The 20,871-nt window shown below is 46.7% G+C and overlaps 3 protein-coding genes across 3 annotated transcripts; all 3 read right to left on the bottom strand.

The window, feature by feature from the left end:
• Positions 1–246: 246 nt before the first annotated feature.
• On the bottom strand, positions 247–5,735 carry trim47 (tripartite motif containing 47). Its single transcript, XM_089017393.1, has 8 exons — positions 5,464–5,735; positions 4,582–4,790; positions 4,442–4,487; positions 3,592–3,687; positions 3,288–3,512; positions 2,898–2,920; positions 2,661–2,779; positions 247–1,786 (listed from the first exon to the last, which is right to left on the bottom strand). The coding sequence occupies exons 1-8, from the start codon at positions 5,644–5,646 to the stop codon at positions 1,248–1,250; spliced, it is 1,440 nt and encodes a 479-aa protein (XP_088873519.1). The 5' UTR covers positions 5,647–5,735; the 3' UTR covers positions 247–1,247.
• Positions 5,736–6,640: 905 nt separating this feature from the next.
• On the bottom strand, positions 6,641–15,223 carry LOC148886905 (FRAS1-related extracellular matrix protein 2-like). The gene is given in 5 exon segments (XM_089017693.1): positions 6,641–7,291; positions 10,061–10,252; positions 12,108–13,545; positions 13,547–14,378; positions 15,201–15,223. Coding segments are annotated over 5 exon segments (2,895 nt in total). The 3' UTR covers positions 6,641–6,881.
• On the bottom strand, positions 15,008–20,596 carry alg5 (ALG5 dolichyl-phosphate beta-glucosyltransferase). The gene is made up of 10 exons (XM_089016918.1): positions 20,304–20,596; positions 19,107–19,275; positions 18,961–19,007; positions 18,814–18,882; positions 18,099–18,191; positions 17,907–18,020; positions 17,107–17,166; positions 16,873–17,024; positions 16,174–16,259; positions 15,008–15,419 (listed from the first exon to the last, which is right to left on the bottom strand). The coding sequence occupies exons 1-10, from the start codon at positions 20,364–20,366 to the stop codon at positions 15,304–15,306; spliced, it is 969 nt and encodes a 322-aa protein (XP_088873044.1). The 5' UTR covers positions 20,367–20,596; the 3' UTR covers positions 15,008–15,303.
• Between the last annotated feature and the right edge of the window lie 275 nt (positions 20,597–20,871).

Genomic DNA, 20,871 nt, shown 5'->3' with positions numbered 1-20,871 from the left:
TGATTCTTTGTTGACGGTTATTCTTTAGCAGAGTTCGAAATAAGTCCATCGATTCAAGATGTTTGTCCAAATTAAAATGATTTATTTATTATTTGTATTAATTTACATTAAAAAATATGACTCCGCATTATATAGTTTTAGATGTGGAATCAGAAATCTAAAATAATTATAAGATATAGGTAAATGATTATATTATAATTCAACATTTAAAAAATAGATAAGTGACAAAAATAAGAATAAAAAATGTGAATGGATATAATTGTTTATTTGAATAAAAACAAAAAGGGAAAAACGACATCACGATGTAATAAAACAAAATAAAAACAATAACATAAGCCCATCGAGTCAGTTTGACATCAAAACGATCACGCCACTTGGAAGGCAATATTTAAATTGTAAAGTACGATACAATAAAAAAAAAACGTACTTGAAGAAAGTGACAACAACATGATCGCGTGACATCGCTCGGGGAAGGCGCAAGGAGGTAACGGGAGCTAAAAAAAAGCTTGCTAAAAAACAAAAGCTAGCTAAAAAATAAAAGACGGCTAAAATACAAAGGCTAGCTAATCAAGAAAGTCAGTCTTGCCTGGGAAAAAAACTTTCCCATCATTTCTAAGCGCCTTTCAAAACTTTCAAGGTCACTTTACAGTCACGGAAGTTTTTGTTTGTGGGTGAGCAGTGGCAGCCACATGCACCAGCATTCAATCAAAACAGAAATAACTCAGACAGAAAGCTAGCTAGCTAGCCAGCTATATAGCTAATATACAGATAGATAGCTCCCCAGCCAGATATCTAGCCAGCTATTTGAGTTAGGAAACATATTAGCTATCTAGCTAGCTTTCTATCTATTTGAGTAATTGAGTGAACGCTGGCACGTGTGGCTGCCGCTGCTCACCCACAGAAAAGCCTATCCTGTGACTGTAAAGTGACCCTGAGAGTTTTGAAAGGCGCTTAGAAATGAAATGTATTAATATTATTATTATTATTTGCTATCTAGCTGGCTAGATATCTATCTATCATATTTATGTATGTATTTATTTAAGTATTTACTTATGTATGTATTTGTTTGTTTATATATATATTTATGCTACAAAAAACAAGTGCTAGCTAAAAACCAAAAGCTAAAACTATCAATGTCACTTTTAACCTGGGAATGCGCAGCCCATCGAGTCACGCGAAAACATGACGCCAAGATGGCGTTTGCTGGACGGAACGGTCGTACATTTGCTGAGTGCGGGCGGCGGCAGTCAGTAGTAGTGACAGATGCAGAGGCGACTTCCGGGGTCGTTCTTGCCGGGGCTGAAAAAGGGGTAGACGGGCTCCACGAAGCACGTATCAAACAGGTAGAGGCGCTTCATGGTGACGCCGTCGTAGAAGCTAAGGCGCCCGCGGTCGTAGTCCAGGAAGACGCCGACGCGCGGCGAGTTCCAGTAATCGGCCACGGGCACGCGTCCGTCCTCGCCGTTAGCGTAGAGGCGGTCCTGCAGGCAGAGGCTCCAGTAGCCGGCCGACGGCGCCAGGTTGACGAAGCCTTTGCGGTTGCTGCTAGCGGTGGTGACGCCCAGGTACCAAACGCCCTTGTCGCGCACGTCCACCTCCCAGTAGTGCTGCCCGCTGCAGTACTGCGCCGTGGCCAGCACGCCGCAGAAGCGCGTGAAGCGGGTGAAGCGCAGCGGCGGTTCCGGTTCTTGGCCGCGCCCGCGAAGCTCCTCCACCTTGGTGTCAAAGTCCGAGATCAGAAGGTTGGGGTGCGCCGTGTCCGGGTCCAGCGTCAGGTTCTGCGGCACTGCGAACAAGCGCGGCACAGCTGTTGACATTTCACAGCGACAAAGTGGTGAAAATAAGAGCAAAGGAAAGGAAAGGAAGAAGTAGAAAAACAAAGTACAGCAGCTGCTGTAAGGGCAGCCATCTTGAAGCAAAACAAGATAATACGGTCATTCAATCTCTTTGTTGTATGAAGCAGTTCTAGATGAAAGAGGAGAAGATCAAAGCGTCCTTTTCACCAGTGGATCAGCGAACGTCATAGGTGAAACGTGCACGTCTGCTACGAGCTAAATGTTGAAAACAAACACAAAGCTGTGGGATCCATCGCCTATCTCCTATCTTTTTATTTATCTAGCTATCCAGGTAGCTACTTAGCTATTTGCTATCTAGCTATTAGCTACATAGCTATCTAGCTGGCTGGCTGGCTATCTATCAATTAGCTATCTATTGGCTAGCTAGCAAGCTTTCAATCTATTTGAGTTACTTCCGGGTTGAGTGAACGCTGGTGCATGTGGCTGCCGCTGCTCACCCACGAAAAAAAATATCCCGTGACCGTGAAGTGACCTTGAGAGTTTTGAAAGGCGCTTAGCTAATAGATAGTAAATAGCTAGCTAGCTAGTTACTATCTATTAGCTATCTGGCTGGCTATTTATCTAGCTCTCTATAAGCTAGCTAGCTAACCTTCTACCTATTCGACTTATTCAACTATCTAGCTGAGTATGAGTTATCTATTAGCTATCTAGCGTATAGATAACGCGTATCCCGTGACTGTAAAATGACCTTGAGAGTTTTGAAAGGGGCTTATAAATGAAATGGATTATTATAATATTAATATTATTATTCTCTCACGTAAATCCGCTTCAATTCCGAGCAGCGACCGTTTTCCCCCGACTTACTGGTGTGCAGCACGTGCATCATCTTCTTCCACATGATGAGCTGGAAAGGTCCCGAGAAGTCGGTGAACTCGGTGGGACTGTCGACGGGTCTCACGTCGCCGTACGGATCCTGCGACGCGCTGACGCGCAGACACGGCGGGCGGACATTTTAGACACGCTCCAAAAGTCGGAGGAAACGTCACAAAATGGAGGATGGCGGCAACGTTCAGGAAAAAAATAAACAAAAACAAAACTTACTTGTTGAAGGTCTCGGCCAGGCTCTGATGGATACACACAAACACATTAATAATAATACGTTTGATTTCCAGATAGCTAGCCAATAGACAGCTAATAGATAGCCAGCCAACCAGCTAGCTAGCTAATAGATCTCTAGCTAGCTGGATAGATAGCCAGACAGCTATCTAGCTAGCTAATAGATCTCTAACTAGCTGGATAGATAGCCAGCCAGCTATCTATAATAATAATACTACATGAGATTTAAAAGCGCCTTTCAAAACTCTTCAGGTCACTTTACAGTCACTGGATCAGTTTTTCTGTGAGTGAGCAGCGGCAGCCATACGCGCCAGCGTTCACTCAACCCACAGGGAAAAAATGTAGCCAGATGGGCGCGTGCGGTTGAGGTCCGACCTGGAAGCTGGCGTCGCCGCTGACGTGCTGGTTGACGTCGGCGATGCGCATGGCGACGTCGGCCGCTTTGGCGCGGACGCTTTCCAGGTTGTCTTCCACAACGGCCACGGCCGCCGCCTCCTCGGCGTCCAGGCTGTCCAGTAGCGCGTCTCGCTCGTCCAGCAGGAACTGAACCAGCGCGCCCACGTCCGCCTCCACCTTCTCCTTCAGACTCTGTTTCTTCATCTGAAAAGCGCCAGTGGGCACAGCGGTTACCGCACAGCGCTAACGGCTAACGTACGGACGAGCTAGCGCGTTCGCGTACCCTGACGTCCTTTTTGGTACGTTCGTCGGCGGCGATGACTTTGAGGCACTGCGATTTGTAATTGTTGAGCGGCCTCAGGCGCTGTCTCAACTCCACCTGGAGAGCAAAACAAAACACACAGTACGTATGTCACGCTTTAGCCAACAAACTTTTCGCTTTACGAACATGAAATTCGCGAGAATATAATCTTGGCATACTAACTAGTCTTCGGCGGACAAAGCCAACCGCACGGCGCCAGGGTGGCTGGCGGACTAGTTTTCTTTGAGTGCAGACCTGGTTTGTTATCGAGTGGAGTACTTTTGCTACTATGGGAGCAAAAAAGACCCCACCGCAGGCTAGCGTTAAGCCGAAAAGGACACAAAAGAAAATGACAGTCGAGCAGAAGAAGGAAAACACCAACGAGGAGGTGTGCGTTTGTGTGACTTAGCATCCCAGTACCAGTACGCTAAGTTGCTAACTGTGGCTAAGGGTGGGATTCTGTGTTGTCTAAGCAACGGTCTCAGGCAATAGAAGAGGTTGAAAAACTTCTGTTGATTTGGATGAACCAAAAGCAGCTAGCAGGGGACAGTGTGAGTGAGGGTATTATTGCTGAGAGCACGGCAACTTCACTCGGATATCATCAAGAGGCAACGACATCATCGGCCATCACAAAGGTCATTAAAATTACTTTATTATACAGTACAGTTTATTTCTTTCATTGTAATACAAAAGCACATTTATTATACATAAAATAAGGTCTATTTTGTGTAGTTTTAAAATTATGTTTTATGGGGAACTGGGAACAGTTTATTCTCATTTTAATGGTTTCCTATGGGAAATTGATGTTTGGAAGACACAAAAAGAGGCTCACCTTGATTTCAGGGAGAACTTCTGAGACAGGCGCCACCTCGTGATATCTGCAAACGTGATGAAACGGCGGCATTGAAACGTTCCTTGTTTACATCAACGTCACATGTCGAAAATGCGGCGCCATATTCTTAAAGGCGCTACCTGTGCGAGCGCGACTCGCGGCACACCACGCAGATGAGTTTCTTGTCCGTCTGGCAGTACAACTTGAGCTCTTCGCTATGCAGTTCGCACTTGGACTTGGATTTGGACTTGGACGGGTTCGGAGTGGAACCCAAACAATCCAGACCATCCATTTTGGCCACCAGATTCTGAACCAGGTAGTTCTTGGTGAAGGTCTTCTTGTTGAACACCTGGAGGGAGGATCGAAGAGTGATGTGTCATTCGCAAACAAACAGGCTCTTCGATACGGCTCTTCGAAGTTATAGGAGCCGATCCTCCAACTCCTTAGGTTAAAGTCACACGTGATTGGTCACCGGCCACTCCATTCAATCAAGCCATCGACGACCATCACAAAGGTAAATAAAACGACTTTATTATACAGTACAGTTTATTTCTTGAATTACAATACCATAGTGCATTCATGATACATAAAATAAGGTCTATTTTGTGTCGTTTTAAGGCGTATGTAGTAGAAAGTGATGTTCTATGGAGACCTGGGAACGGTTTATTCTCTTTGTTAATGGTTTCCTATGGGAAATTAATGTTTGACAGACAAACCTTTCGCCTTGCACACTTTCTGGGAACCTATTAAGTTCGTAAGATGAGGTAAACGTGTTCTGACTTTAATGTCTATGTTCCCATGTGACTAATTGTTTTTTCGCCAATAACTTTCGATCAGTCCTGTTTGATGCCAAAACGAAAGGAGTCGGGGCCCAAAACCAAAAGCAGTCATAAAAGAAAGGATTTCTATGAATGAGGCTAACTTGAACGCTAGCTAGCTCTTACTAAAAAAATGCAAACTGCCCACAACAACAACAACAACAAGCTTCCCGCCCCCGAAAAACAGAAACGAACGACATTTACCGTTCGACACTGCGGGCACTGGTAGCCGAAGTGGTCGCCATTTTCGTCCCAATGCATGCAGATGCAGAAGCGGCAATAATTGTGTCCGCATTTGAGGATGACCGGGTCCTTGAAGAATTCCAGGCAAATGGCGCAGGTCAGCTCCTTCCTCACGTCGTCGCTGGACGACGCGGCCGCGGCCATTTCGTCGTTAGTGACAACGACAACAAGGTAACGAACGGCAAGCGGAAAAAAAAACAGTACACAAACTCAAACCCGGAAGATGGTAGTGACGCCACTCCTCTCGGCCAATCACAAGATGAGACATGGGCGTGCTTAGTTACGTATAAGGAAGTACTCTACGGGATTAAAAATCCAAACAAATATTTATTTAAATTGATCTCTCTGCTTGTTTTGTTCCAATTTATTTCGTAAGCGACTTTGTGATCACAATAACAACATCCTGCCATCAAAGTGTCCAAATGTGTTCTAGTAAATACACCCCATTAAAAAAATAACAATTAAATCACAAAGTAAGTAGCAAGATGTGACTGTAAAGTGTCCTGAAAGGTGCTTAAAATGAAACGTATTATTATTATTACTATTAAAATAGATTGTGACTTCCGGGTACATGATATTTAATGTGTTGTTTTTTGGTCGAAAATTGATCGGGAACCGAGACATTCCTATTAGCCATCTATTAGCTAGCTAGCTAGTTCTTTTGTCCATCTTTATCATTCACTTTGTTGGCTCAAAGTAGTGCAAGCATTAGCATATATTTCCGGTCTTCACTTTTTTATTTATCTAGCTAGCTATCTAGCTAGCTAGCTATCTTGCTACCTAGCTATCTAGGTCGCTATCTATTAGCTATATGGCTATCTAGGTCACTATCTATTAGCTATCTAGTTAGCTATTTGGCTAGCTATCTGGCTGGCTATCTATTGGCTACCTATATCTAGTTGCTATCTGTTTTCTGTTTATTTGCTATCTGGCTATCTAGCTAGCTATCTATTGGCTATCTATTAGCTAGTTAGCTAGCTTATATCTATTTGAGTTACTTCTGGGTTGAGTGAACGCTGGTGCGTGCTGCTGCCACTGCTCACCCGCAGAAAAACGTATCCTGTGACTGTAAAGTGACCTTGAGAGTTTTGAAATGCGCGTAGAAATGAAATTTCATTTTTATTATTATTAGGTGAGGAGGAGTGATTAAGAGGGAGACAGGAAGCAGACGTGTGCAAGGGGGCGTGTCCGTAATGCGTCAATGCGATCGCCACACCCAAGATGGCGACAAACCTGATGAAAATGTTCACGGCGACCCTAAACGGCTGTGTTTACATTTCAAGTTGACACACTGACAAGGACGACATGAACATACACACAAAAAAGTCATTCGTCAAAAACAAGACTTGAAATTCTTTCACAGTATCCATTGATGGGCGTCAAACAAGATGGCCGCCGTCGCGGCCGCGCTGCATCCTGACCACCAAAATGGCCTCCGAGCTGAGCGACCCTTTGACGGTTTCGCACACGTGGTCCCGCCGTCTTCGCCCTCGCCCCAGGTGGCATTTGGCTCGGGAGCGCCAGGCCAGCGTCAAGATGGCGCCGGTCAGCAGCAGGAGCAGCGCGCCCGACCAGGCCGCCGCCGCCATCGCGGACTCGCCGTCCGACGGTTGTTGGGCAATGGGTGAAAATGGCGCTGGACAAGCTGGAAGGCGGCGGGGGTCCTCACCTTGGGACGAGGAGGGCTCGGAAGGACGAGGGCGGACAGTGGAGAGGTCGCTGCCCCCCCTATGCACTTTGACCTCGATAAAAGCGTCGCTCTCGCCCGGGTCAAAGTCAAACAGTGGCGCTGAGTGGGGGGGGGGGGCACACAAAGACAAGCCAACATTTTATTATAATAATAATAATAATAATAATAATAATAATAGTTAATAAGTCATTTTCTGTGGGTGAGCAGTGGCAGCCACACGCGCTAGCGTTCACTCAACTCGGAAGTAACTCAAATAGATAGAAAGCGAGCTAATATCTAGTTAGTATGTGTGTATATATGTATATACGTGTGTATATATGTGTATATATGTAGTTTATAGTTTGTGAATGAAATGTGAGCGCTGGCGCGTGTGGCTGCCGCTGCTCACCCACAGGAAGACTGTGACTGTGGGGTGACCTTGAGAGTTTTGGGGGGGCACTTGGAAGTGGAATCTATTATTATTATTATTATTATTATTATTATTATTATTATTATTATTATTATTAGCTAGCTGGATAGCTTTATCTATATGAGTTGTGTATTATTATTATTATTATTATTATTATTAGCTATCTATTCATATGCTAGCTTTTTGAGTTCTATTTGAGTTACTATTATTATTATTAGCTATCTGTTAGCTAGCTGGCTATCTATTTGAGTTACTTCTGGGTTGAGTGAACACTGGCGCGTGTGACTGCCGCTGCTCACCCACAAAAAAAAAAATGTATCCTGTGACTGTAAAGTGACCATGAGACTTTTGAAAGCCGCTTAAAAATGAAATGGATTATTATTATCAAAAGGGAAAAAAAGTGACAGGAAGTTGATCTTTTCTCTCTTTCTCATTCCTTTAACCCCGCCCCCCTTTTCCTCTCATCAATTGTTATCATCAAATAATCATTGTTTTCCATTCGACTCCTTTTTGAGGTATTTTTACACCGCTAAGTAGGCCACGCGCCGTGAAGGCCCAAAATAGACGTCCCGATACTTTTGTCCACGCCACATACGTATATATATTTGTGGTCAACTTTTCACATTCATTCCAAGTGCTTTTATTTTGAAAAGCTCCTGTTAGTGGCTCATCACCAACCAAATAAGATGGAGGAGAAGGAGTTCCAAAATGGCCACTGTGATGCTCATGCGGAGGAGGCCGCCGCGAAGGGAGAGGAAATGAGGAAAGGGAGGAGGGGGGAGGTGATAGGGGAGGAGGAGGGAGGGGCACCGGGGTTGTATGAAGAAGTGCTGCAGGAGTGACACATTCTGCCCCCCCCCCCCCACCCCCGAGGGTCTTCACATACACACAAATGGCGCTGGTTCTCTGGTTTTTAGCCAAGTGGGTCAGGTTCACCCCCGGCGACGAAAACACCTTCAATATTTGATGAGGGTGAAGGAGGTTGTGGGGGGAGGGCAAAGGCGGCGGGCGGCGTCTGACAATGTCGCCGCCATCCCAAGATAGCTTTGCTTCCATTATGGATACCCGCTTTTGTTGCAGTCGTAAGGTGAAGCTAGCCGCGCTAACACGGAATGGAGATCGCAGTGTTAAATGTTAGCAAAACAACTTCCGGGGAAGAACGGGATGAAAATTATGTTTTATGGGGACCTGGGAACGGATTATTCTCATTTTAATGGTTTCCTATTCCTGGTTATCTAGCTAGCCGTCTGGCTAGCTATCTACAGGTAACATCCGAGTTCCGTTCCGACCGAACCGTTGTAAGTCAAAAGGGTCGTAAGTTGAAATCCATTCAAAATGTTGAATAGAGACACGGAGGCTAAGGGACTCGCAAACTATAGCCCTCTGGTGCGATCACATGGTCGATTGTTGTGCAAGTGTGTGACATGCTGGCTGGCTGGCCAAAACTGTCGTACGCGTTGCCACCCTGCTAGCGCGTTGTGGTGCCAGGCGTAGAATATTTTTTTTTAAAATGGAGTATGGAGGTCGTGGTCGTAAGTACGGGTGGTTGTAAGTCGAGTCGGTTGTTACCTGTATTAGTTATCTATTAGCTAGCTATCTCGCTAGCTCTCTCGCCAGCTATCCATTAGCTGTCTGGCTATCTAGCTAGCTGTCTGGCTATCTATCAGCTATCCATTAGCTATGTATTAGCTAGCTAGCAAGCTTTCTATCTATTTGAGTTACTTCTAGGTTGAGTGAATGCTGGCGCATGTGGCTGCCGCTGCTCACCACACAGAAAAATTGATCCCGTGACTGTAAAGTGACCTTGAGAGTTTTGAAAGGCGCTTATCAATCAAATGTCTTACTATTATTACTTGCTATTATCTCGTCTCCCTTTGCCTCTCGTCGTAAGCTAGCTGGCTTTGTTTTCATGTGGCGGTTGCGCTCGGGGCAGCAAGTTGAAAGGTCTTCAACTTCACAACGAGCCTGCTGCCCTTCATCGTTTCCCCGCACGCCATTAATCGGGTCTGCTATTGCGATCCGTCGCTAGCCGCCGCTGCTAACCGCCGCCGCGTCCCTCCCTCGTGACTTCATTACTCGCCGCCTTGTGAAGTTTGTCCAATGCGACAAGATAGACGTCGGTGGGCACGTCGGTGGGCACGTCGGGGTCCCCGCGTCCGTCCGGGGTAGCGGCAACAAAACCTAACAAGTAGCGGCTTTGACGGCGTGTTTTTAACTAATAAGCATCTCCGAGTGTAAGCCCCCCATCACCCGGGACCCCCCCCTCCTCATTACCCAGAACCCCCGGACCCTCATTCTGACACTCTGATCTACTTTTTACAGTCATGTAACTTTTTTAAAGCTGCGTCGGGGGAACATTCCAGATTGGCGCTGTGGTTTCTTTAGTCGGCATGTGTGGTTGAAGTGTGGAATTTTCACCCGCGTCAGCTTCCCTGCTCGTGACCCGCTTGAGGTCTTACCGTCACGAAGGTCCAGGATCTCCACGGCGGCGTCAGCGGGGAATTCTAACGCCGCCGCGATGGGCTTTGATAGAAGGATCCGGAAAGTCTCGGCCTGGTCTGCGAGGATCTGGATCTCCCAGGAGGTCTCGGTCTGGACTTGCCTGGGGGAGTCTTGGTCCTTCTCGACGCTGCTGTCCCGAGTGACGGCGGCTAGAAGAACATAGCGATTTTTACTGACTTGGTGATCTCCCGAAGTCTTTGAAGACCAACCGTTCAGGATCCAAGTCGGGGTCGGGTTTTGAGACTTTGAATCCTGGCGCGTGGCTTCAAGTTGGACTTTTGGACTTTTTATTTCATCCACTCAGGCCTCAACTTGCGCTTCCAAGTGTAAAATGCGGCTATCAATCCAATTTCCACATGCTACCATGCTAACAGTGGCTAGCGTGAACTTGTTATGCCCCCACCAAGATGGCCGCCAAGCTCGAAGCGAACCCAAGAATCAGGCCAAGGCGCCGCTGAACTTTTGACCTTGCGGCAAACACTTGGCATCTGCCTCTTCTGTCGTCTCCCCCCCCACTTTTTTACCCATAATGCAACCCTTTCAGACAGGTCAAGCGTAAATCGCTGTTATACATAATGGAAGCATGTAGCAGACACGGCGCACACGCGCATGCATCATTAATCAGGAGCTAGCGCTAAACATGAATGACTTGCTTGACTCTCACTGTCTCACTGGGGGCGCTGAGGGGGGACGCCATTTAGCAGGACGCCATTCCGTTGGACACAAACAAGTACAGTGATACCTCAGCTGATGAACTCTTTAGCTAACAAACTTTTCGCCTTACGGACATTAAATTCGCAAGAATATAATCTTGGCTAACAAAGTAGTTTTCAAACAGCGCCACGGTGGCTGGCGGACTACTTTTCTACACCTTCTTTCTTTTAGTCGAGACATGGTTTGTTATTGAGTGGAGTACTTTTGCTATTATTGGACGGAAAAAGACCCAACCACAAGCTAGTGTTAAGCCAAAGAGGACACAAAAGAAAATGACGGTCGAGCAGAAGAAGGAGATCATCGAAAAACACCAACGAGGTGTGCGTTTGTGTAAGTAACTTGATTGTACAGTATAATTTATTTCTTTCACTACAATCATATTGCACATTTATTATACATAAAATAAAGGTATATTTTGTGTGGTTTTAAGGCTTATTTAGTAGAAAATTAAGTTTTATGGGGACGTGGGAACGGATTATTCTAGTTTTAATGGTTTCTTATGGGAAATAAATGTTTGGAAGACGAACTTTTCGCCTTACACATACTTTCTGGGAAACAATTAAGTTCGTGAGCTGAGGTATCACTGTATGTTTTTTTTTGGCATTCATAAGCTGAGATATTAAACTGTCTTTTGACACAAAGCAATGCATATACTTTTTTGGGGAGGGGCGGGGTTATTAAAAAAATGCCATAAGAATTTCCGTGCATTGAAAGTGATCAGCGAGGGAAATTAAAACTCAGCGACACAAAGCTGTTTTTCCAGTGAGGGGGGGGGGTGTTATATGAGTGCACCCAAGGGCAAACTAGAAAAAAAAGCCCCCCTCGGTGGGATGCTAACTGATGAAATCCTCATTTCATGCAGTCAACAGCAAAGTTTTGTTGGACGATGCATTCCAGTTTTTTTGTGGCGCCTCCAACGTAGCTCGGAGCAACGACAAAGTTGCCCCGAGTGTGCGCGTGCGCAACGTGGTGACCCCGAAGGCGTTCGTTGAGGTTGCTTTGATCTCCTTCATAGGCCTGCAAATTGTGCTGACTCCTAATTTTTATTAGGAAGGCTGGTGAAAATGGAAGGAGACCATATAATAATAACACAACCCGCAAGTAACTCAAATAGATAGCAAGCTAGCTAGCTCGTGAATAGATAGATATTAGCTAGCGAATAGATAATACAAGTGTGTTTCTTGGGTGTTCTGAAAGGCACTTGGAAATCAAATGTATTATTATTATTATTATTATTATTTTAGATGAGAGAAAAAACAAGCACGTTACAGGAAGTAGCGGTTCGCTAACCTGGACTGAAGCCATCCATTGCGTTGTTGTTCCGGTTTGCGTTCACCAGGTTGCCACGTCTGGGGGGCGCGCTGACCCGGAATAGCAACGCCGCCGGACCGCTCTGCACCTTCAGGTGCTTAGGATCCACGAGGAAGCCCACGTGGCTCACGGGGGGTCTTTTTAGGGTGGGGTGCCCTTGATCCGCCATAGCCCGCAAGAGGGCGTTGTCGACGGGCAACACCCGAATTTTAAAGGTCGCCCGGTCTGATTCATTGGGGGGGTCGTTGTCGTCCCGCAGGGTAAAGACGAAGCGGTCGCTGACGGTCCGGCCATTCGGTGGGCCGACGTGCTTGTAGAAGAGCTTCCCTTCATCGATGTCCTTCTGGAGCCACTGCCGCACTCGCTTCTCGTAGAGCGCGTCGTCGGCGTTGAATTTCCAGGAGGAGGGGTCGCGGGGGGCGTCCGACTGCCTTAGTAGCAAGACGCCGACGGTGGAATACGGGCGGGCCAGGACGAATCGAATCGCAGAGTCTTCAGAGTCCACGTCGGCGGCGCTCAGCGCCAGCGGCGACACGGCCGCGGTTCGCCGCCCTGACAGGACCAGACCGGCGTTGACGGCGACGACGGGCGGCTCGTCGTCGACGGGCACCACGGTGATGGCGAAGAGGAAGTCCAGGCGGTGGCGCCCGTCCGTCACCCGCAAGACCACGTTGTCACTGTGCGTGTCGCTGCCGTCGTGCCGGTACGCCACGGCGCCGGCGGCCAGCTGGGCCGCCGTGAAACTGTCCCGGCGGGACCCCCGGACCAGGAGGACGCCGTGGCGCAGCCCGGCGACCGCCGACACCCGCACCGCCTCCGGGCGGTTCCGGTGGCTTATCTGCAGGTTGCCACCGGTCACCAGGGGGCGGGACTGGCCCTCGTACAGCAGCTGGCCGGCGTTGCAGGTCACCGCCGGCGCCAGTCGGTTCATGGGCTTCACCACGATGGTAAAGCCAAAGGGCTCCGAGGCGGCTCCCTGGGGGTCCACCGCCTGCAACTGGAAGCGGACGACGCGCTCGGCGTCTGAATCCGAGGCGGGCGGCCTGTAGGCAATCTTAAGGTCCCGCAAGTCCCGCTGGTAGAAAAAGGTGACGGGCAGGTTTTGGTCGTCAGTGCTGACGAAGTAGCCGTCCCCGTAAGACGGCGGCGAGGTGACGTTGAAGGCTAGGTCTCCCGGGTCCGCCTCGGCGTCGTACGCCGCCAGCATGTCAGGCGTCAGCGCCGTGGCGGCAAACTGGCTCACCTCCATCGTCAAGGTGGCCGCCGAGCCGGGCCTCGGGGCCGCGTTGGGCCGACCCCGCGGGATTCGCACCGTCAGCTGGAAATGCTCCCGCTTGGCCAGGTTGCCTTCCCGGTCCCGGAGCTCAAGGACCATGAGGACACGGTCCCGGTCGGGCGACGGGCCCCGGGAGGTGTGGCCGGTAGCGGACGTCGGCCCGGGTTAGGCGGTCGCAGTCCATCGCCCGGACCGGCTCGCCGCCATCCAGCAGGCGGCCGTAGCGCGGCAGGGCGCCGCGGCCCGCCAGGGGCGCCGCGCGGCACCGGTAGCCCCGCCGGTCGTAGGCGAAGTCCAGGATCCGTCCGCTTACAGCCTCGCTGGCGCCCCCCAAGCAGGTGACGGTCAGCGGCTCGTTCTTGACCAGCACCTCCGGCGGTGTCGGGTCCACCTCTACGTCCATCGCAAAGGGGATGACCAGCGTCTCGGCAGGTCCGTCGTAGCGCAGCTGCAGCCGCACCCGGTCCGGCGCCGGCCCCTCGGCCCCGTAGTGCGTGTAGGTGACGTCCCGGGGGCCGAAGTCGCACGGGAACTTCTCGGGCGAGAGGCGGCCGGGCCGCCGGGCGAACGGGTCGCCGTCCAGAACCGTCAAGCGGCAGCGATGACCCGGCCGCGTCTGCACCGCCAGGTCGTCCGCCGGGTCCACGAAGACGGTCCGACCCAGCGGCACCCGGATTCGGTTCTTGGTCACCAGGAAGGCGTCCTCCGACAGCTCCGAGGACGTCGCGCTGAGCGGCGACGGCCGCGCGGACGGCTCAACGCGGCTAGCCGAGAGCGAGAGGAGAAGAAGCGCGAGTAGCATGTCGGCAGAGGACAAGAAAAGTGGGGGCGGGTGGTTAGTTGAGGGGGCGGGGCCTCCGGTGCTTCCACGCCGACCGATGTGCCAGAACTCTGTTTGCAAGCGGCGCGCCCCACTTTTTAACTTTAAGTGTTTGGGAAGGGGGGGGGGGGGGGCATCGGAAGGACCTCCCCGGCTGCCGATCCAAGCACAGATTTTTTTTTTTTGTCGCGAGTACAAGCAGACGTCAACAATGGCATATACATTTTTTTCGGTTGACACCTTGACATGCGCTTTTTGCTGAGCAACACCACCACACAGTGGTCGCGTCTTGTATTACATTTGAGGGGAAATTGAGCACCGAAAAAAAAAAAAAAAATAAATAATAATAATCATCCATTTCATTTCTAAGCGCCTTTCAAAACTCTCAAGGTCACTTTACAGTCACAGGATCGGTTTTTCTGCGGGTGAGCAGCGGCAGCCACACGCGCCAGCGTTCACTCAACCCGGAAATAACTCAGATAGAAAGCTGACCAGCTAGATCGCAAATAGATAGATAGCTAGGTAGCTAGCAAGTTACCAAGCCAGCGAGCTAGATAGCAAGATAGCGAGCTAAATAGCAAATAATAATAATAGTAATTATGATTATAATAATAATACAATATATACATTGTATTTATAAGCTAGCTAATAGATAGCAAATGGATCACAACTAGATAACCAGGTATGTAGCTAGCTAAATAGCAAATCGATAGGAAATGGATAGCAAATAGATAGCCAGCTAGGTAGCTAGATAGACAGCAAATATATAGCCAACTAGGTAGGTAGCAAAGGAGCTAAGTGGCGCTCTGATCATCATGTTTTATTCCCAAAAAATAAGTTTCCATCTGAGCGATGAAAACAACTTGGCACTCAAAATGGCTGCCGCTTCTCCCCAAAATGTGACGCTTCAGCGCGATCTTTCAGGACTGATTTAGATACGTAAGCGTCCGTTGGAATATACCATGCTCAAAGGCACCTAGTCAGCAGGGTCAATTCCATCCTTTCAGGCGGGCGCCCCCTTGTGGAGACATGTAAAAAAAAGGACTTATCAACAATTGGTTGTGTTGAGCTACGACGAGCTAGCGGTTTTTGCCGGGCGGCTGAAGCTTCCAGGCTCCCGTCAGGTAGCGCAGGCGGATAAACAGCAAGTCTCGACCCATCTGGAGCCAACTCCAGAACGGAACCAGCTTGGAACCTGAGGAGGCGCACAAATACATGTGTAAATATTAAGAAGAAGAAGAAATTTCATTTCTAAGCGCCTTTCAAAACTCTCAAGGTCACTTTACTCTAACCCAGAAGTAACTCAAATAGATAGAAAGCTAGATAGCTTAGACATTTATTTTTTTATTAGCAATGAAGAAATTAGCCACATGTAGCATTTTAACAGAGCATGTTTGCTGAGAACATTGATGGAGATTCGGAGCACGATGTACTTGGCTATCTGTTAGCTATCTAACTGGCTAGCTAGCTATTAGCTGGCTGGCTGGTTAGCTGGCTTCCGGGTTGATTGATGGCCTACCTAGCTAACTGTTAGCTAGCTATGAGCTTGCCAGCTTTCTATCCAAGTCACTTCGCTATCTGTTAGCTATGTATTAGATAGCTTTCTATCTAAGTTATTCCAGGTTGAGTTCCATGTGGCTGCCGCTGCTCACCCACAGAAAAACTGATCCAGTGACTGTAAAGTAACCTTGAGAGTTTTGAAAGGCACTTACAAATGAAATGTATTTGTATTATTATTATTATTAATGGATAGCTAATAGATAGATAGATAGATAGATAGATAGCCAGCTAAATAGCATATCGACAGCAAGCGAGGTAGCTAGCTTGATAGCTAGATAAACAAATCATTTTTCAAAGTAAAAGGGGGCTACAAACGTCACTCAGCGCCGCAGGAGTTTTTCATTTGGCTTTTTTCCGCTTTTGATGCCACGGGAGTGACGCAAGTTTACCTTCGATTTCAGTCCAGTTGACGGCCACTTCTGCGATGGGGATGTTGAAGCACTGCGCGATGTACAACAACTCCACGTCAAAAGCCCTACGAACAACGCATTCAAATTTTAACACAGTCATTGTTGACAGTTGTTCCCCAAAAATATATTTCAACTACCATCACAAAGGTCCATAAAACCACTTTATTATACAGTACACTGTATTCCTTTCATTACAATACAATAGCACATTTACTATACATAAAATAAGGTGTATCTTGTGTACTTTTAAGGCATATTTAGTAGAATATTATGTTTTATGGGGACCTGGGAACCGATCATTCTGATTGTTAATGGTTTCCTATGGGAAATTAATGTTTGCAAGACACACTACAATCCAATAGCGCATTTATTACACATAAAATAAGGTCTATTTTGTGTCGTTTGAAAGCTTATTTAGTAAAAAAAATGATGTTTTATGGGGACCTGGGAACGGATTATTCTCATTTTAATTGTTTCTTAAGGGAAATAAATATTTGGCAGATGAACTTTTTGCCTTACACACACTTTCTGGGAACCAATTAAGTTTGGAAGATGAGGTATCACTGACATTTTTTGATAACGCTTAGCATTGCTACGCTAATTTTACAAATGGGTGTGGAACACGCCGATTACGGGAGGGGTTTTCGCCGCCGCCGCCGCCGTCTCCGCCGTCCTTACCAGCGCTCCACGTGCAAAGAGGAGAAAGTGCGCAGCGCAGCCTGGCGGGTGAAAAGCTTGAAGCCGCACTGCGTGTCGCGGATGCCGCGTACGCAAAGGAACCAAACCAGGAAGTGGAAACCGTGCATCAGGAAGTTGCGGAACAGCGAACGCTGAAAAGGAAAACGGCAAACAAAGGTTATATAAGGGGGGGGGGGGGTGGTGGTAGCGGCCCGGGAATCCACTGGTGTTTACCTGAGTGACGGCGTCCTGCTGCAGGTGAGCTCGGGAACCGCACGAGATGGCCATGTTGTCCTGGAACCCACAAATAAGTCACAAAAAGGGCGGCCGTATTGTCCAAAAGATCATTAAAAAAAACATTGTCCATGGCGTATGTTTGGAATTACACTGATACCTTGGCTTACAAACTTAATTGGTTCCCAAACGGAGTGTGTAAGGCCAAAAGTGTGGATCCCAAAAAATAATTTCTCATAGGAAACCATTAAAATGACAATAATCTGTTCCCAGTATTATTGAGGAATTGTAGGTGCTTTCTCTGCCATCATTTTACCTTGTTCCTCATCAATTGTGTTCTGTTGATAGCTATTTGCATCAAGTGTACAGATGGCTTGTGTGGTTATTTGTGGAGCCTGATTGATGGGAATTTTAACCTTGCAGTCTACACTTTGCCTTTGTTGTTATCAATAAAGTTGAAACAAGTCCAAATTTCACTGTGTTTTCTATCCATTTTCTCACTCTCTCTCTGTCGTCTGCCTGTCTCTTTAACTGATGCGTTCTTGACCAATCACGTGGCTTTGACCGAAGACAGGGGGCGGGGAATAGATGACAAAACCGGCAGCCATTTTCTTGTTCGGAGAACGGGCTGGTTCGCCAACGACACATCAGTCATTGTGGCAGCTGCGTGTGTATCCGAAAAATAGTTTGTATGCCAATTGTATGCCATTCATCAATTTAACGTTCGTTAACTGAAAAGTTCGTAAGCCGAGGGCTTCGTAAACCGAGGTAGCACTGTATTATTGGTACAAAGTTTTTACCGCTTTGGGTGGCAGGTCTCGAAGGCCCACTTCCACTTTTTCAAGGTCGGCGAACTTGGTGGCGCCGTCGGCGTCGGCCATGAGAATCAGGCGTCCCCTGGAGCTCAGCGTTCCCTTTCCCAAGACACAAACAAAAAAACAACGTTAGCATTTTTGTAGCGTGACGCTTCCGACACGCCGACGGTTTGTCACCAAGCGCACGGCGCCGCCTTTTCCGCGGTTCTTCGCCAGCGTCAGAACTCGCACTTTGTCAGCGCCGTACTTCTTGGTGTACCGCAGTGCCACCTGGTGGTTGGGCGCAGAGGCAACAATGAAGTCGATTTCACGGGAACATTTGAAAGGAACACACAGATGCGAGCCACGATTTTGAAATTCATATTTTCAGACTGATTATCAACTTATCCCTTGTCGGCCATTTTGTCCCTTGTCATTTCAGAGTAAAAACAAACTAAGTAGCCAACTCGCTGGCTAGCTTACTAGCTTGCTAATTAATAACCAGATAACTGGCCTACTGGTCGAATAGCTGCCTAGCTAACTAATTAACAATCTAGTTAGCTAGTTATGTAAATAGATGGATAAAATGTGCGATTCAGATTTTTCAACTGATTATCACCTTATCCCTTGTCGGCCATTTTGTCCTTTGTCATTTCTGTATGAAAACAAACTAACTAACTAACTACCTAGCCAACTCGCTAGCTAGCTTACTAGCTAGCTAATTGATTACCAGATAACTGGCCTGCTGGTTGACAAGTAAGCTAGCGAACAAGTTAAATAGCTAGTTAGCAGGATAGATTATCAACTTATCCCATGTCGGCCATTTTGGCCTTTGTCATTTCCGTATTCCATAATATTATGATAAAAATAATAATAATCTAAAATATATCCAGACAGTCAACAAGGACCTCACCTGAGTGGTTTTGTCTTTGCTGCCGTCATCAACCACAATAACCTCGTAGGTAAAAGTCGCTTGACGTTTCTGTCAATGAAGAGTATATAAAACGTTCGCATAAATAGCATGAATGCTATTGCTATGACTTTGAAGCTTCATACTGACCCGCCTGCTTTCCAAATATTCCATCGCTTCATCCAACATGAGCGGCACTGAAAACAACACATGATTGGATATTTTTGTCATAGTCATATGTTTATTTTGACACCCCAAAAAAGTGTGTGTGTGTGTGTGTTGGGGTTGTCACTCACTCCGTAGCTCCTCATTGTAGGCAGGCACCACTACTGAGAGTTCGATTGAGGGGGGGTCATGCAAACTGGGGAAAAGCTCCTCTGCGCCGGTAGCTGTCACGAAGCGTTTCTCCTTGTCGTCTCGCATCAGGTTGGCCACGTTGGCCGTCACATGTGCCACCATCACCAACTGAGCAGAACAAAAAGAGTCATCGGCTTCATTCCACGGGTCACAAAATGCTTGCTAACGGCTGCAAATAAATGCAATAAGTTGTGATTCAGAATTCTGTAGGTACGCTACAGTTGCTTATATTCCACCGCCATTGTTTCTGTCCAGTGAAGCGAGCGCACTCTGTACACGCAGTCGTATATCATCGCATTTTTGTGAAGTATGTCATGGTTTTTGGTGGGATTTTGCAAGTTACGCAGTTTATGATGACGTATTACACGTGATTCCCTCCATGCTGGTTTTTGAAATTTCCCAGTACGACAACGAGAAACGGGGAAAAAAATGGATTGAAGTTGACGCTCTTTTTGCTAACACTACAATTCATAAAGGTGAGTTGTATTTGTATAACTCATAGAAGTGGAACAATATCTATTTGTCTCCATAACTGCAAAGTTTCAAGAAAAACGAACCATTAGCATATATATTTCTAGAGCTCGCAATTTTCTTTCCCAGTATTCAGCCATTTTGGATTTCTGACGAAAATCTGCCTGCATTCCATCGTTGATACTTGGCAATTTATATTTTGAATATTTTCTTATGTTTTCTGTTCTTGTTTAGAATTTCGAAAGCTTTCAAATGGTACCTTAGTCGTTATGATCTGCCAAGAATTAAGAAAGTTATGATAGTTTAAATGTTAATAAAGAACTGTCACAGATTTTCTTTGTTTTAACTGTGTAATTACAGGCAGAAAATCCGCTCATATTTCGAAAATTAAAAACTCCATTATGTCCTTATTATTTGTCATTGAACAATAATCTACACATCATTTGAAAGCTATTTAAATGCACTTTAATATGGTAGTACAATGAAGAATTATTATTGAAAATTGTTGTCGCATCCCTATTTAATGCTCTCGTTTTAAAACTAGTTTCGCAGTACATTTTCATTAATTAAAATCAACGATGTATAAAATAAAATAAATATACACGACCTGGTGTACACGAGGTTATATTCCATAGAGTTCTTACGATCGAGATACGTCCACTTACCACAATGACAGCCGCAATGGCCAAGCCGATCAAAGCGTGAATTATTTCACAAATGCAGTCCATTTTTGGCGTAAAATGTTCTGGACGGATTCGCCGAAAGCTCTCACGGAGCCGGTCAGCTTTCTTCCGTGTGACAATTTGTACTTTTCCAAAGTTTCAAGGTACATCGCCCAGGAAAAATATGAAATTCAAGCAGGTCGGGACGACGTAAAGTTCGTATTTGCACAACGACGAGAATCCTTCATTTTGACTCGCTTCCAATCACGAGCGAACACAGCGGCAATCCGGAAGCGATCGTTTCCGGATTGACACGTCATTGGTTGTGATGAAGAGGGGAGGCACAGTCATGCCTGTACTGACATCTATCGGTCAGGAGGAGTTATTGCCGGAGCCATTATAGTATGTTGAACGGGGATATAATAATAATAATAATAATAATAATAATAATAATAATAATAATAATAATAATAATAATAATAATAATAATAATAATAATAATAATAATAACATGTCATTTCTAAGCGAAATATTAGTTTAAAAAAATGGAGGATATTAATGAAAGATATAT

The sequence above is a fragment of the Hippocampus bargibanti genome, linkage group LG16 (genome assembly GCF_051943395.1).
Source record: "Hippocampus bargibanti isolate YZ-2025 linkage group LG16, ASM5194339v1, whole genome shotgun sequence".
Taxonomy (NCBI): Eukaryota; Metazoa; Chordata; class Actinopteri; order Syngnathiformes; family Syngnathidae; genus Hippocampus; species Hippocampus bargibanti.
The sequence above is the reverse complement of the archived record's forward strand: the minus strand, read 5'-3'. Positions and strand labels throughout refer to the sequence as shown.